Source organism: Myxocyprinus asiaticus, chromosome 32 (assembly GCF_019703515.2).
Source record: "Myxocyprinus asiaticus isolate MX2 ecotype Aquarium Trade chromosome 32, UBuf_Myxa_2, whole genome shotgun sequence".
Classification (NCBI taxonomy): Eukaryota; Metazoa; Chordata; class Actinopteri; order Cypriniformes; family Catostomidae; genus Myxocyprinus; species Myxocyprinus asiaticus.
Window position 1 is genome coordinate 22,905,242 of NC_059375.1, and position 18,447 is coordinate 22,923,688.

General features: G+C 37.0%; 1 protein-coding gene across 10 annotated transcripts in view; it reads right to left on the reverse strand.

The window, feature by feature from the left end:
* Positions 1–18,447, reverse strand: part of LOC127422825 (thyroid hormone receptor alpha) — a 217,262-nt gene that overhangs the window by 19,747 nt on the left and 179,068 nt on the right. For 9 of the 10 annotated variants that reach the window (XM_051666614.1, XM_051666608.1, XM_051666611.1 and 6 more), the window contains 3 exons: positions 7,580–7,641; positions 2,974–3,074; positions 1,255–1,402 (listed from right to left, as the gene is read on the reverse strand). In XM_051666614.1, coding sequence (XP_051522574.1) covers positions 1,255–1,402; positions 2,974–3,074; positions 7,580–7,641 — 311 coding nt within the window. Of the gene's footprint in view, positions 1–1,254; positions 1,403–2,973; positions 3,075–7,579; positions 7,642–17,223; positions 17,425–18,447 lie in introns of those variants that run through there. The other variant, XM_051666616.1, reaches the window with a different exon arrangement.

The following is an 18,447-nucleotide window of genomic DNA, read 5'->3' on the forward strand; positions in this document are numbered from 1 at the left end:
TGAAGAATGGTGATACAAACAGTGACGATATACAATGTACAATAACAATATGGCAGGGCACAGAGAGGAGGGACATGAGAGGCGCTAAATCAAAGAAAGGATTTAAAAAATAATTAAATAATTAGCTGTTTTCTTAAGTGCATGTAAATGGGGAATTTAGAAATTCCCTGATATTTCCAGGTTTTTCATGACTGTGGGAAGCCTGCTGAACACAAACTGCTGCGCAACGTGTTTTTGAAGATATTTCAAGTGAAAGGGGCTAACAATGTTGCAGAAATATAATCCAAGTGCAGAACAAAATGTCCTTTCCTGTCATGGTCGGTTAGGACAAAAACTCAGATTTACATGGAATAGATAGCTTTTATCACTTTCCGCTTTTTCGTGTCGTGACTGGTTATGACAGTGTAAAGAACAAAGTAAAAACAGTGTAACACATAGTACATTACATAATGTAAATATGCAATAAAGTGGACAGAAAAAAAAGCCCCAAGATTTTGGAATGGAGGCAGGAGACACGAGAGAGGGGGAGAACGAGAGAGAGCATGAAGGAGATATCAAAGCAGAAACAGATCAAGAGACATAAAGCATTACTTTGGGGCAGAAAAAGAGAGGGAGTGACAGGGAAAAAAGAACTGTGGTCAACGCTGAACATGTGCTGTACATGTGTGTGGAGTATAAGGCAATTCCGGGCAGAGTGCTTCAGTTTGCATAAGATTAATTTACATTGGCTGTCAGCATGCATTTTTGTATGTATGGAGCAGGGCTGCATTTGCGATCCATTAACCTCTTGCAGAATGTTATACAGTAAATATATGTGCATGCATTCAGTGAGCTTACTTTGATTTTGTTTGGTTTGATTGTGAAGGATGAATGCTTGCATGTGGGTCTGTCAGTATGTCTTTCCATGTGTTTACGTGTGTATTTGTTGTGATGCTGCATGTTTATACACACAAGGTATCTGTCTGCTATTGTGCATGCCTATATAGGTTAAACACTGAGGTTCAATGTCTTGATCAAAGAAATAATAACGATAGTTCAGGACTGTGAGGTTTGTAACCCAAAGCCGAAGTGTCAGCCTGATAGAAATCAGTTCTGCTCAGTAAGAGCAAAATATTGGTCTTTGATGCAAACACATGTTCTGACTCCATGCATTTATCTTTGTGTTTGTGTGTGTGTGTGTGTGTGTGTGTATGTGATTTTGCAAGTCAAGTAATTTTGTACGTTATTTGCATAAGTGTGTCTGAAGTCACTCACGATCCATGGCCATGCCAACTGCGATGCATTTCTTGAAGCGGCACAGCTGGCACTGGTTGCGTGTGATCTTGTCGATGATGCAGCAGCCATCGTATTTACACGAGTAAGAGGGATGCAGGTTCTTCTGGATGGTGCGCCTGAAGAACCCCTGAGAGACAGAGAGAGAGAGAGAGAGAGAGAGAGCGAGAGAGAGAGAGAGAGAGAGAGAGAGAGAGAGAGAGGGCGAGAGAGAGAGAAAGAGAGAGAGAGAGAAGAGGTGGAAATCAGTGGCAGGCAGTCTGACATGGTGTTATCTGTCAAACATGCACTTCCTGTCCCACATTAGCATGTATATTTTTATCAGTAAGGAGAACTGAGAGCTCTCAGTTTGTTTTTCAAATCAGTATGTTTAGACTGGAGTTGCATTCAGACACTTTCATGGAGCTGTTGTCACTCACAATTCACTCCCTTCACCTTCAGAGACACAGAAACAGAAAGTGGAGGATGATAATGTGTTTTTGGACTTGTGATTTGAAAGGTTTGAGTGTGATAGGAGTCATTGCCACCCTATTTGATTTCTGTCAAATTAACCCTGTGAAGACTTTGGTGATGGCTCCTTTCCATTGTTTTCATTAAATGTAATAATTTTCAACTTTATTAATTAAAGGATTGTGTTTATTAGAATATTAGTTGCTATTTAATCTTGCGAAGATATCGAAATTGGTATCATTAAGTTTTATTTATATTGGTACCAACTACTGAAACCAATACTGTATCCTCTTGCGACCCTGCATCCACATGCGTGGGCACTGTATTTTGGCTTTGCTATACGCAAGGCATAATTTAAATGAATCAATTTATATATACTTATTTGGTATTTTTGTATAATTCCCTCATACTTTGTGATTTACATCACCTGAAGCTGTGAAAATTTAGAGTGTATCTGGACTGTGAGCTGTGTTTTCTTCCTCTCCTCAGTCAGGCGTGAGCTGCAGTGCTGCTCTCTCACGCGTCATCATTAGAGTTTCGTATGATCTCATGTTACGTTAAATTACATCAAACGACTATTCGAAAATGAAAATGTTTTATTGTCAACATTGTCGATAACATCGACTAATCGTTTCAGCCCTAACAGACAGCACACTGGAGGTTATGTCATTCACTAAATAGGGAGCAAAGGAGTATCCTATAAGCTAAGTGCATTCAATACTAAAAACCGACCAAAAGTTTAGTTTCAGGCTGCAGAAGATGTTTGGACCACTCCACATGTTTGGCAGACATGGGACAATGGTAATCAGTACATAGATTTAGATTTTATAATACTAAATTTTATTTTAACATGGTTGGCAGTGATTTGATGATGCTGGACTTTACTTTGAGTAAGAAATATTTAATCAGCTCTACAGAAAATCAGCTGTAATGTCTGTAACATCTCAAAAACATGAATAACCAACATTCCTGGAAACATAATATACAATTTGATGGAAAAAAAAAATCTGACTTTCTATAGCTTGGTGTTATTTTAAATCCACAAAGTTGTCTCGATATCCACATATGGGGACATACATTTTTAGAAATTTTTTAAACAAATGCTTGTTTATTAGGTACTACTAGTTATAAATCAAAAAGGGAAATGGAAAATGGACAGCAGTCACGTGGAGTCTCAGAAGGGTATACTAGGGTATACTTGCCTATATACTTGTGTTTGGCAGTTTACAAGCAACATCAGATATGTCTTACCTTGCAGCCCTCGCAGGTGATGCAGCGGTAATGGTAGCCGGTTGCTTTGTCTCCACACACCACACATGGCTCATCCTTCTCCAGGTAGCTGGGTATGTACCCTAAAATACAAGTAACTCTTATTCTCATTTGATTTTGCAACACAACATGTGTGCATTTTTAGATTATTGGCATATGCCGATAACCGTGACCTTTTGCTTGATTAACAGAAGTGGTACTTACTATGTACCAAAAGCCTTGTCAAAGACTAATGCAAATTTTTCTGTTTTTAAATGGTGGAATATGGTCGCTAATATGGGTCAGAAGTTAACGTGGAGCTGTGGCAAAAATGCCACCGAAATTGACAAATATGCGACCAAATATGAACATTATTTGTAGCGTGCCGTCCGTCATTTAGATGTTGCTACTTAGAGTCAGTAGCGGATCCGCGCATCATCAACACGCAGAGATGGGTGCACTCCACTTCTCTCACCCTGCGCTCATTTCCGTGACCTCATAAGTAACACTATCACTCCCTATGCTATACTTTCCTGCCCATCTGCCCACCTCACTTATGCTGCTATCCATCTGAAAAGCCTCCTCACCTGCTAGAAGCCAAAAGCGCGGGTGGGATGGATGTTATATATTTAATAAGTTAATCAGGTATCAGAAATCACAAAACATAATGTAACCAAATGCTACAATTTACTTAACAATAATATTCATATGTTTATATATCTGGATATATTAAATAACTCTAATGTTAAATTAAACTTTATTAATAATACAGTAATAATTATACAGAAATGTAATCACTTTTCTTCTGTGTATCATCTGAATAAACACTGTAAAATTTTGTTTTATTTAATTGGTATGCAGGACTTGATAACAGTTTTGTTTAATAAGCTTCTCATTCCAAATCTGGAGAAATGATATCATCTCCTCTGCTGTGTTGTTGCATTATATTATATATATATTATTTTGTAGGCTATGTTAACTTAGCCATAATATTTTGAAGTAATTACATTTTGGAAACATGTGTTTGTCGCAAAGCACATTATGCAGTGTAGTAAATGTAACTGAAACATGCCTGTTGACATTGTGACTGAAATATTGCCAAATGAATTGATACTGAATCAAATCAAAATTGGAATCTAGTTGAATCAAATTAAATTGGGAAATCAACAATTTCTGCTGATTGGTCAGCTGCCGTTCTACCACATCCCAAAGGTGTTCTATTGGTTTCAGATCTGGTGACTGGGAAGGCTACTAAAGAACAGTGAACTCAATGTCATGTTCATGAAACCAGTTTGAGATGACTTTTGCTTTGTGACATGGTGCGTTATCATCCTAGAAGTAGCCATTAGAAGATGGGTAAATTGTGTCCATGAAGGGATGCACATTGTCAGCAACAATACTCAAATAGGCTGTTACATTAAAGCGATGATTACTTGGTATTAACGGACCCAAAGTGTGCCAAGAAAACATTCCCCACACCATGACACCACCGCCACCATCCTGGACTGTTGACACAAGGCAGGTTGGGTCCATGGATTCATGCTTTTGGCGCCAAATTCTGCCAAAAGCATAAATCAAGATTCATCAGACCAGGCAACGTTTTTCCAGTCTTCAACTGTCCAGTTTTGGTGAGCCTGTGTCCACTGTAGACTCAGCTTTCTCAGATGCTATTCTGCTCACTACAATTGTACAGAGTGGTTATCTGAGTTATTGCAGCCTTTCTTTCTGCAGGAACCAGTCTGGTCATTCTCCATTGACCTCTCTCATAAACAGGGCTGTCCATTTGCAGAACTGCCACTCACTGACTATTTTTTGTTTTTGGCACCATTCTGAGTAACTGAGTAAAATCTCAGGAGATCAGCAGTTAGAGAAATACTAAAACCAGCCCATCAGGCACCAACAATCATGACATGGTCTAAATCACTGAGATCAAATTTTTTCCCCATTCAGATGGTTGATGTGAACAATAACTGAAGCTCCTGACCCATATCTGCATGATTTTAAGCATTGCACTGCTGCCCACACAATTGGCTGGTTAGATAATTGCATGAACGAGTAGGTGTACAGGTGTTCCTAATAAAGTGCTCAGTGAGTATATATGCATACACTACCGGTCAAAAGTAGTGATCTTAAAAATCTTTTGATCTGAAGGCGTATGCTTAAATGTTTTAAATTAGTTTTGTAGACAAAAATATAATTGTGCCACCATATTAATTTATTTCATTACAAAACTTAAATTTAATTAAAAAAAAAAAGTTTTTGAAATTAATGACTTGGACCAAATAATAAAGAAAAGCAGCCAATAAGTGCCCAACATGGATGGGAACTCCTTCAGTACTGTTTAAATAGTATCCCAGGGTGATATCTCAAGAAGTTGGTTGAGAAAATGTCAAGAGTACATGTCTGCAAATTCTAGGCAAAGGGTGACTACTTTGAAGATGCTATAATATAACAGTTTTTATTTATTTTGGATTTTGCTTAGTCACAACATAATTCCCATAGTTACATTTATGCTATTCCATAGTTTTGATGACTTTACTATTGTTCTAAAATGTGAAAAAAATAAAAAAATAAAAAAATAAAAATGTTATATATATATATATAATAAAGAATGAGTAAGTGTTTCAAAACTTTTGACCTGTAGTGTATATACAGTATATATATATATATATATATATATATATATATATACATACTATATATATCCATATCCATATAACATATCTGTCTACCACTAATGTGCACTAACAATTACAAACATCAGCACAACCACACCACAGGGCACATACCGAGGGACCAGCCGAAAAGCACATGCAAGTTGTAACATCTCTTCCTGTCAAAACATTCAAAGCTATAAAACCTCAATATAAGTCCTCAATATGAGTTTACGGTAAGACGTGCCATTTAGTAGATTAACGGTTTGTTAAACACCTCTAGAGCTATTTGAAGTAGACTGTGTTGTAAAATCAAAAGGAAGGTAGTTACTTCAGAGAGTTCTGTAGTCTTGTTAACTTTGACTGGTGAAAGCCCTGAAGAGCTCTTGACAGAGTCACTTGACAGCAATTAAGACTGGCAGTGTTTCAGAGAGGAAGAAAAGTCTCTCATCTCAAGCCAATCAACTGCCTAAGCCTTTCTTCCCATTTGTGAGGCATTTAAAAGGTACGAAACAAACTGTAGTTAGAGATAAGGCTTACAGACAGGCGAAACAGTCTATCGCCCACCATTTCATGAAAGAAAAAGCTGGTCAAATGGACAGCTTGGAAAAGATACTAAAGCTCAGAGAATTCCATTATTAACCTATTTTAATAGTCTACAATGAATGAAAGTCTACAGGGAACTCTATTAAAAAAAATAAAATAAAATACTACATTTTAACTTGTTTCATCAACACCTGCAAAGGTCACTGGCAGGTTATGTAAGTATATGTTCCCTAGGGGGTTAAATTCATAGGCTTCTTGCAAAACAATAAAAAAATGTATTCAAAGTATGCCAAATGGTGTGACCAAAGGCGTTAGCTGAATCTCATCAAACAAGTCTTTTTGGTGTGCCACCCTAAGAGTTTCTGCCAACAAGTCTATTTCTTCATTGAATGCCCTTCACTGAGGCAGCCAAGCAACTGACATTAAGATGAATAGGAATGTGGGAATGCTTACAGATAACTGTCTCCACATATTACAGACCTCCTTGGGGGCTACTTCACTGACTTCCTAAAATAAACTCATAAATAAACAAAATGCCACTCATTACACAAACCAATACAAAGCCAACCCTTACATATCCTATTAGCCTGGGAGATTGTTTTAACGTGAGTTATTACCTCCTAAAAGAATATATACACTACCGGTCAAAAGTTTTGAAACACTTACTCATTCTTTATTATAAATTTTTTTTTTTTTTTTACATTTTAGAATAATAGTAAAGTCATCAAAACTATGGAATAACATACATGGAACTATGGGAATTATGTTGTGACTAAACAAAATCCAAAATAAATCAAAACTGTGTTATATTTTAGCATCTTCAAAGTAGTCACCCTTTGCCTAGAATTTGCAGACATGTACTCTTGACATTTTCTCAGCCAACTTCTTGAGGTTTCACCCTGGGATGCTTTTTAAACAGTATTGAATCTATTCCATCTATGTTGGGCACTTATTGGCTGCTTTTCTTTATTATTTGGTCCAAGTCATCAATTTAAAAAAAGAAATATTATAGTTTTATAATGAAATAAATGAATATAGTGGCACAATTATATTTTTGTCTACAAAACTAATTTCAAACATTTAAGCATACGTCTTCAGATCAAAAGATTTTTAAGATCATGAGAAACATTTCAGCCAAGTGTTTCAAAACTTTTGACCAGTAGTGTAGATATAGTGACATCCCATGACAACAACAAGTCTATTTAGATAGCATCAAAGCAGAAGCTGATGTGAGGAGAATCACGAGACCAATTAAAAGCACTCTTCCCCCTATGGGTTTTCTGTGTGTTTCTCAGAAGTGTGCAGTCAGAGATGTGTTCTAGGAGCACAGGGGAGGGGACAAGCATACGACCATGGCTCTAGGCTGCAACATAACTGTCTTCTGTCAGCAAGCATGTGAGACATCTTACCAGACATGCTCTTCACCGAACACTGGCTGTTCTTTCTCTTCCTTTTCGGGCCATCGAGCCACCTAGAGAAACAGAGTTAGAGAAGGTTGGCATTAGAATATGTTAGGGATGGGTAACAATGGTCAACTTGTCAATTAGTGAGGTCGACTAGTTTATCTTATATATTAGAGGTTTACCGATATATCGGTTTTACCGATTAATCGGTGCCGATAGTTGCTTTTTGGAACTATCAGTTATCTGTAAAAATCTATGCCAATTGTATTTTCATGATTTCAATATGAGAGTCCCCAGTGTGTTTCAGGATTGTTTATACTTAAAAGTCCCGCGTTATGCACCAAATCTTCATTGTTTCTGGTTATTTTGGGGATTTTGTTGAACAAACTGCATCTGGGATTTTATTCATTTCGGACTCTTTCTCTTTGCCTGCCAGTAAAGAAAAAATAAGATTATTTTTTGACATTTTATAAATCGAATTTAAAAACGGATTTTATTTTTTTTTAAAAGCGAATTTTAAGCATTTTGTTCCATTCTGTTACGCTTCAACTAGCTGTTTATGAATGCAAGAGTGCGTTTAACGTCCCTACACGGGATAGTTCACCCGAAAATGAAAATTCTATCATATCAAATCAAAAAAGTACGCAAGCCACTGACAAGGGTACTAACACATAACGACAAGAGGTGTCAGCTCTGTTAGAGCACTTCACTTTAGATTTAAAAAAAAAAAAATGTAGTTCTCTGTCGACCTTAAAAACCTTAACTTCAGCAATGTAACAGCACTTGAAAAGAAGACATCCTGTTTTCACAAACCCGCAGGACATAGCACGGTAAATTTTCTAGGAAGACGATTTGAGGTGCTATGTCCATTGAGGTCTGTTATCTGGTAATTAATTACAATTTGAATACAAATGCTATCTTCCTCCTCATATAAATAAGATTTCATGATGATTAAATTTGTAATAGTTTGCAATGCCAAAATTTGATAAATATTTTATAGTTTATTATGGGCATTTTCACACGTACTGTACAACTCAACGTAGGAACCCAGAGAACTTTATTTACTGAATAAAGCCGCAGGTCAGTATACTATCAGTCAAAGCTCAATGTGTGCTTGCCGTTAAAGCCACATGAATGTGTGTCTCTCCGCCACGCAGAAGCAATATGAAACAGGCTTAACCTTAGGGAGTAACGACTAGTCTTCACATGTGAAATTTTTAACAGTGTTTACTCAACAAGGAACTGAATGTCCAAATGCTTAAGGGCATTGTACAGGGTAAGTGGCAAGTGACAAGCTTTTGCGACCTGTAACTGCTCCAGCTCAATGCAAGAGATTATAAACATCTCTCAATGATGCGATTACTGTAAATAGCCTATTGTATTCCGTGTTACAAGTGATAGTTAAAAAAACAACAACAACCAAATACAATTTTATATCTCCATAAAATATTTTAACCTTGAATATAACTCATCCTCAATAAACAAGATTGGTTGGGAAGACATTGTTTTCGAAAAGATAAAATATTTTATTTCCATGGCCTGTTTTCCCATATTTGAGTTCTAAGCTGTGCTGGTTAATGAAAAAAAGTTGGGCACACTTGGAGTAGCCAATGTTTTTAAATGATAGATCTGCTTTGGGTGTCTACTGGCTTTAGATATTGTTTCCACAATCGTTTTGTAGTTGTAATCCAATCATAGAGTACATAAAAAACTTAGGCTAATGAACACATTTTAGATAAACATGACTACACCAAGACAACATTATGGAATCTGAGTTATTAAATAATTTAGCTGATTACACGATTAATCGTCAGAATAATCGTTAGATTACTCGATTAAAACAAAATCGATAGTGACAGCCCTATTGTATGGATTTTTTTCTTACAAGGAACACAAAAGGAGATGTTAAAATGTTAGCCTCAGTCACCATTCACTTTATTCCACATTTTTTTCCAATCTGCCTAACAGCACAGAGGAAAAAAAGTCATACAGCTTGGGAACAACATGATGATGAGTAAATTATGACAGTTTTCCTTTTTGGGTGATCTATTACAAAACCAGCCTAATTAAACAGATTTAATCAAAACGGATTAGTCATCTAGTCATTCAGTCAACCCACTAACTAGTCGATTTTGAAAATATGTAGTTTTACGCATCCCTAGTATCTTCTAGAAAGATGGCACAAGGGAAGTCTTTGCTCCGATTTAATGGCTGCAATTCCTGGGGTATTACTTTATATTTTTAACTAGCACACATTCAGCTGCAAGTGCTCCACCAACATGACAAGCCTGTCATCTCAATTTGCAAGAGTGAGGATCAAAAAACAACAAAATCATCGGAGCAGTGTTGCACGTGTTCCTGACACGTTGAGTGCTCATGCAGGTGACGCAGGTTCCAGAACTAGTTTACCTTCTCTCTTCCTAATAATCTCCCATCACTAGAAGCATGTGCCCCCTTTAGACTTTAGAGCCAATTGGATTTCAAGTACAACTTCTAAAAACAAATAAATGCCTCTTTGATAATTAAGTTGCATAATTACTGTGGATAAAAAAGTGTTTGTATAAAACTTACTAAAATATGTCTAAATTCAGTCAGTCCAACTGAGGTGAACCTTCCACAGATCGTTTGCTTTAAACAAAAAATTCTGTTGACATTTACGGACACTTATGTAGCACAAAACTCTAATTACTTTTTCCCATGGATCACAAATCCATTTCCATACAACAAAAAGTTCAGCTGTGATTTTGCTTGGTATATTAAAACAAATTAGAAATTAGTTCAGGATTTGAAGCTGGGTCCTCTTTACACACTGAACTAAAACTACAGTACAACTAGACAAAAACGTCATACACTTACAATAAATGTGGCTGCCCCTATAAAAAAAATATATATATATATAGGTGCATGACGATGCCCTTCACACTCTAATGTACAGTATATGTCTTATAAAAATGATAAAAGCGAGAGAAAAAAGAAACTAAAAAAAGAAAAAGAAATGCAGCCAATGACTCGTTCAAAGAAAAAAGGAGTTTCTGGATACATCAAGTCTGGTTGTGATCAAAGGGCTAGCTGGCTCAGCTCTCCACTGGGATAGAGGGGGCAGAGTTATGTAAGAGAGTGCCCAAAAATACCGCTTGTCTCTCCCCACTACTTCAGAATCTTAAAGGGATAGTTCCCCCCCCCCCCCCCCGAATAAAAAAAAAAAAATCTGTCATAATTTACTCACCCTTATGTCATTCCAAACTTGTATGACTTAATTTTTTTTTTATGCAGAACCCAAAAGGAGATGTTTTAATTCATATCTATGTCTGTCTTTTCATTACAATGGCAATGTGAAAAGCTTTAAAGCTATTTATATAAATATATATATATATATATATATATATATATATATATATATATATATATATATATATCATAAAAGAAGTCCATGCAACTTGTGCGTAATACTCCAGGTTTTCAGAAGTTATATGATAGGTTTTTGTTAGAAACAACCCAGAATATACAACATGAATATTTGACCAAATATTTAGAGAGTCTAGCATTAGCCTCACGCAAGAACTTGCGTTGTTTAGGGCTAAAAACAACTCAAGTTCTGACGTGAGGCTAATGCTAGCCTCTTTAAACATGCATACCACTGTGAACAAGATTCTCTCATAGTGCTCATAAATGTGTAGCAAATGTCAAGAGATTAGCTGAAAAATTATTTTAGCTGAAAAGTGAGAAAGTATCTGCCATATTGGAAAAAGTCAAGATATTCATTAAAACATCTCTTTTTTTTTTTGTTCCGCATACGAAAGAAAGTCATATGGGTTTGAAATAACATGAAATTGAGTAAATTATGACAGAATTTTATTTTTTTTGGGTGAACCATTCCTTTAACTACTGCTAATGCTAGCCTCTTAAAATATGTGGTCAAATGTACATGCAGGCTATTACTGTCTTGTAGGTCTGGTAGAACACAGCGCAGTAGTGTATATGGATTTGATCCCCAGGGAACACAAAAGCTGATATAAGAAACATACCTGAAAATCCTTTAAAATGCACAATGAAGGATCTACCAAATGTATAAAATGTAAATGTAAACAAGTCATAAGACTGCAGAATGGAGCTCCACACAGATTAAAAATAAGGGAACATCTTGATCATTGCATTAAATTACATTAGATGTGTGTACCCTATTTATTTAGCACGGTATTTACATGGTACTCTAAGTTATTTCAAAGAATGCCATGGTATCATGGTTCATGTCAAATCAAATATGGTATTATCGAATCATGCCTAAAAAACATGGTAATACAGTACCATGGTACTTTTTGTTAGTCTCTTCAGTTATCCATTTCTACCAATTTTTGGCTTACAATGTTCATGTGATCAAGTCCCTAAAGCCATTGCTCTGTTACACACACATACAAATACAGAGAAGGCCATCTTTGTTCAAAATGGGATAAAGAAAAAAAAGGTTTAACGTTTAAAAATGGTGGACACTAGTGTGTTCTTTCACTCGTCACATTGTTTTTGTCATTTGCTGTATAGATTCAGCAGCTGCTGTGGAACGTCATTTATGAATGTCATTTTAAATGTCTGTGTGAGGTTCTGTCAGGTCATTGAAGCCTCTAGACTTAGTCTTTCTTGCTCTCACTCAGGCAGACGTAAATATCACGCTTAAGCTCTGTTGTCTTTGTCTACACTTGATTGACTACACTTGATTTGCTGTCGTTGACAGCAATACCAATACAACTGTCAATCTACAGTTCTCGTGGAGACCCACACAAACAAACATACAAAAAAGAAACAAAAAAAACAAAAAAAAACAACACAAGTATTGCACATTAATTTTGTTTTTGATTCTGTTGATCTCTTTCATATCTTCAGCTGCCTCTGTTTAAAGCTGCACTACGTAACTTTGTGCTCTCTAGAGACATCTGTGGTTGAAATTTAAAATCTCAAGCAATTTGCGGAAGAATACATTATGTCTGTTGTGTTTCGACACTACTGCTCTGGTGGATGAATCTCACATTATTTGAGGTTACCTGGACATCGCCTGTGTGATCATGACTGGAAGATATAACAACTTTTGGGCAAGATTCATCCCCCCTCAACAACTTTTGGGCCAGTTTCTATGTAAAATACCGGGCCGATATGATTATTCAAGTGTTTAATTGACTATGAATTTCTGTATTGTATTGTATTGTATCAGCAATTTAAGAGGTGAAACTTGTGATACTGCTGAATCGAGTTCACTGTAAAATGTCATTATTTTTACATGATTAATCTTGTCAACGAAATCAAGGATGAAAACGTTTGTTGAAGAAATGAGACGGAAAAGGCACATCATGAAGATTATGAAATTATTTTATTAAAGCCGGTAAAACACTGATAAAATTAACTGCTTTAAAACGGGGTAAATACCTCATTCAAATGCATCCTATTTATACATGAGATTAATCAATATATCCACAAAATTTATGGAACAACTTACATCTGCACAAGGAAAGGAGTGAACATGTGAACTTCAACTAAATGATGCGCTAGTCAGAATAATCGTAATTTGCATTGCATAACTTGCCTTGTGAATACACTGTTTCCATAAGAAACTCTAAAGCATGATGAATTCAGAGTACATTAGGTTAACTTCTAAAAAGTAGCTAATACTTCAGTCTATTCATTATTATTTCAGGAGCTCAGGTTTTTCACAACAAGGACAGTAAGCCTATGTACATTTATACTGTATGTTTGATACATGTTTAGATTAGAAGACATTTATAAATTATTTTCTAAATATTTGAATATTTGATTAAAGTTTGGTCTGTTACAGTTTTACATTTTTTTGTCCATTTTGCACATCATCATCAAGTAAAAGATATTATTTTCATTGACTAAAATTTTATGTCATTTTTGTAAATCTGACTAAAATGAATGAATATAACATGACAAAAAATTTACTATTTTTAAAGGACATTTTTGTCAAAAGACTAAAAGTGTGACTAAAACAAAAAAACAAAAAAATGAACACGGCAGTTGATAAAGCAAGTGAAACTGTAGGTCTAATAACACTGTCAACTAAAAACATAAAACGAGCAATAATGGGGATAAAACATACTTTATTAAACATGAAAATAATATGTTCAATAAACAATTTCAGAAGTCATACGTATTAGTAAACATACACAGTAACTTCCACTGACAGCAAATCACGATCGGTAAACACATGGGTAATGCTCGATTCATAAATGCATTACCCAAGCAGGTAAACAACTTCGCCAAACGGATAACAGATAAACATCCATCCAGACTGCAGCAATGCCATCCTGAACTGCGTGATTGTGACTGACTGAACTGAACAGCGTCCTCAGCCGGAACACGTGACAGCCGGCACTTCTTTCCTGTGTTTACGGACATGACGTCATAATGCAAAGAGGAACGATATAAGCCAGCGATTTCGTGCCAAATCCAACCCGACAGCTCAAAATACAAATTATTTTTATAAGCTTACCTAAATTAATCGGGGTAAGGTAAGGACATTGTTTTGAGCACTGATTGTATATGTACTTAATCAATAATGGCAATTTGTTAATTTTTAACCAAGAAATCTTACATAGTGCAGCTTTAAAAAAAAGTTGGTTGGCTTGCCTTACCTAGTCTCCAAGCCTTGTCAGACTGGTCTTAGGCACTTTTCGGCTAGTCAGACTGGGAGTTCTGCTAGACCAGCTGAAGACCAGCTTAAACCAGGGTTCCCACACTTTTTGACCAATGGATTTACAAGACTTTTCAATGCCCTTTCCAGTCATTTGTGATGACTGGATAAGGATTTTTAAAAATCATTTTGATTAAGACCAATCTGCTAGTGAGTCATTCAGACCGCTTTGTGAACGGTTTTGACCAATTTATTGAAAATAACCGACTCAAGAAAACAATTTGCTCACAAATCAGACATTGCTATGGCCTGCAAGCATGTTACTCTACACAAGAACAATAAAATATTTTACAGCAGAATGCAAAAGCATATTCACATTTTAGTGACTTTTCCATGACTTTTATGATTTTATTAATTTCTAAAGCTGGGTTAGAATTGGCGTAACGTACTTCTCGGCCGTTAATCAAGTATGTTTTTAGGTATGCAGGTGAGTAGTATGAGTGCATGCCCGGACATACTTCATATGGGAACATGGGCATTCTGTAATCCAAAAATATGATGTAGTAACAACAACCACGAAAAAACTTTACTCTGGTTTTGTTAAAAAAGTAAAATGTAACCACAAGAAATGTTCTTGGTATATATAGCATTTTGAATTTTAAAAAGCCGCCCGAATCGCAATTGTCTGCTATTGTTTTTTATTTTTGTTTTTTTTTTATTCAGTGTTTTGAATCTGATGGCTTCACTGCTGGATAGTAAAATATCCAGTGGATGCGCACTTCAGAATCTAAGCAGATGCAGTACGATATTAAGGTATTTATCGCCTTCTGTTTTATGAATACTGAGGATTCTAACACCCTACATATTTGACATACTACCTTTGGCATACACTCACTGAGCACTTTATTAGGAACACCTGCACACCTACTTCCATCCATCCATCTCCATCCTCTTGTCATATGTAGGGTAATGGGTAGTGCTGGAGCCTATCTCATCTGTCTCGGGCCGAAGGGAAACACCCTGAACAGGTGGCCAGTCAAACACAGGGCTAACACATACAGTTATACACATTCACACTCTTACCTATGGTTCATTTAGAGTTTCCAGTTCATTTAACCTGCATGTTTTTGGACTGTGGGGGAAACCAGAGCACCCAGAGGAAACCCACGCAACCATGGGGAAAACATGCAAACTCCACATAGAAAGGCCTTGGGTGAGCCAGGACTCGAACCTGGGACCTTCCTGCAGTGCTACCCACTGAGCCACCATGCCGCCCTGTACACCTACTTAATAATGTGATTATCTAATCAGCCAATTGTGTGGCAGTAGTGTAGATACGGGTCAGAAGCTTCAGTTAATGTTCACATCAACCATCAGAATGGGGATAAAATGTGATCTCAGTGATTTCAACCATGGCATGATTGTTGGTGCCAGACAGGCTGGTTTGAGTATTTCTGTATGTGGCGAGCAGAGCAGGGCCGAGCGGCGTCTGGGCAGAGTGAGGCCAGGAAGATAAGTGGTTAATGAGGTCCACCTGTGTGCCATATCGGTCTCACGTTCCAGTGAGGGGTGGCAGGAGTAGCCTATTTAAGGAGAGGAGACAGCGGCAGACGAGAGAGAGAGAGAGAGACACATGAAGCTGACTGTGTGTAGTGTTGAGCTGAAAAGCCAACAGAGTTTATGTGTAGTGAAGCTGAATAGCATAACATAGTGTGAAGCAGTGTGTTATTGTGTGCGGTTGAAAAGTGCAACAATAAATGTCTATGTGTTTTGTCAAGCCAGCCCCAGCTTCCTCATTTCCACGAACGGTTACACTGTAACTGCTGTCTACTGGGATTTTCACACACAACATTCTCTAGAGTTTACTCAGAATGGTGCCAAAAACATCCAGTGAGCGGCAGTTCTACGGACGGAAACGCTTTGTTGATGAGAGGGGTCAACAGAGAATGGTCAGACTGGTTCGAGCTGACAGAAAGGCAATGGTAATTCAGATAACCCCTCTGAACAGTTGTAGTAAGCAGAATTGCATCTCAGAATGCACAACATGTTAAACCTTGAGGCAGATGGGCTACAACAGCAGAAGACTACGTCAAGCACTTTATTAGGACCATAGTGTTCCTAATAAAATGCTCAGTAAGTGTATACCGTAGTAGAGAAGGAAGGATATTCAGACACGGGGAATGTGTTCACCAGCAATAGCCCAATAGCACATTTCAGACAGGCAGCGCTAAGTCTGTGAGTGCTTTTTTAGACATGGCTCAGGTAATCAATACTGAAACGAGATTAATTTAACAACCTCCATCACAGTAAAAGTGAAGCATATTAAGAAACCTGAAGCCCTACCACTTAATGTGGGAAGACAAAAAATAGACATCAGGATTTTAAGATAGACAGATGGACAGAGACAGAAACAGAGAAAGACAAAGTGGGAAAGGTGTTTTTGCACTCTGACATTCACTATAAAAAGAAACCTCGGAGGACACGGCTAGTAAGAAATGGATGGAGGGGGAAAAATATAATAAATAAATAAATAATAGCCAAGTTGGCACCTGCTAACCGCAATAGACATCAATTATTCCGGATCCAAATGGAGGGCTACACAACTTTCCCATTAAGAAAGAGGAGCTGTTGCATTTTGCACAGTAATACTGCGTAATGAGCCAGGAATAAGCAGCTATCAATTTGCACACAAAGCGATGTACAACTGCCCCACAATATGTCCAATCCGATGATACTGAAATGATGTCAACCATTCTCATTAAATACTCAGATGCAGTACAGCGGCAGACACAATTCAAAAGTATCAGAAATCAGCATAATGTTTAATCAAAGCATCACATAACACATCAAAAGGGGATTCCGATATCACCAAAGCTTTCCACACACACAAACCTTGGGTTTAATAGGGTTTCGAGTTTAATCCAGGAAGGGATCCTTTAAAAGCAGAGCCACGAGTGAGCACCAAAGCTAGGCTTGTACAGCAATACAGGTATGAGGAGGAGAAGGGTCTCACCTGATTATGCAGTGGGAATGAAGGATGTGCATGCTGAAGATGTTCTTCAGGATTATGGCTTTTCACCACATCAAGAGAGCTTGTTGCTAAACTAACAGAGCTGCCTCTCTTGCATAAGTGCGCTCTCTCTCTCTCTCTGTCTGTCTGTCTGTCAAAGAAACGCTGCCTCTCTCTCTCTCTTTTTTCCACTGCCCCCTGTCTCTCCAACTCTAAATTTCCCCTGACTCTTTTTTGCAAATTTATCAAAGAATCCCTCGTGAGAGATTCACTCTCTCTCTTGCTCTCCCTCTCTCTTAATCCCTCCTGTGGACTGTGATTGGGCACTGTGATCCCTCGCGGGTGGTAATCCGGGGTAAGGAATGAGAGATGGCGAGATCGGGCGAGCAGCATGATAAAGCAGGGGAGATGGAGCCTGAGATATGCCACAGCTTCTAAACAAGCCGACTGGTTCTGTCACTTTAGGCTATTTCTGCATTTATTAACTCAAATGAGGTGGAAGAAAAATCCAGTGGCGTATTTATATTTTCATTCATACTTTATGACAAGATGAACACGGTAAAAGCAGCTACAGTGTCAGATGGGTCAATTCAGGTGAACAAAATGGATAAATAAAGTCAAAGAGGGAGTCTGGAATCAATCTACCACTCTTCTCAATACTGGAAAGATAAAGAAAGTTTATGTGCTCATAGTTCCACCCTGAATTTAGACCCACAATGGTACATAGGTAGTTGACGCCTAACATAGCTTTCCTTTTTATTTTATTTTTTTCAGGTTAAAATTTATATGAATATAAAATATATATACATTATAAAATATATAAGGGAAATTATATATTTTATATGCTGTGACTGGTAATTTTTGTAAACCAAACAGTATTCCAAAAATAAATGCTGTTTTCAAAACAGGTTTCTGCATACAAAGAGATAGTCCTGCCCCAAAGTCATGCCATTGGTTGAATCGGTGTTATTGTGTATATATAGACGGGTCGCTCAAAACAGAGGAATTTTCATTGTGCCACAGAGACACATTGCTTACAGTTTTCGACAAAATTAACCTATAAATGGTTTACTCATAGTTGGATTTGCATATTAAGCTTAGGAGAATGCATTTTAACAATAAAAAAGTTACATCAGCTTTAAACAAATTTTTTGTCTACACTAGTTCATTTTGAATGGTCCTGCAGTGTCTCAATTAATATGAGGTCGTTAAAAATTGCACGCATAA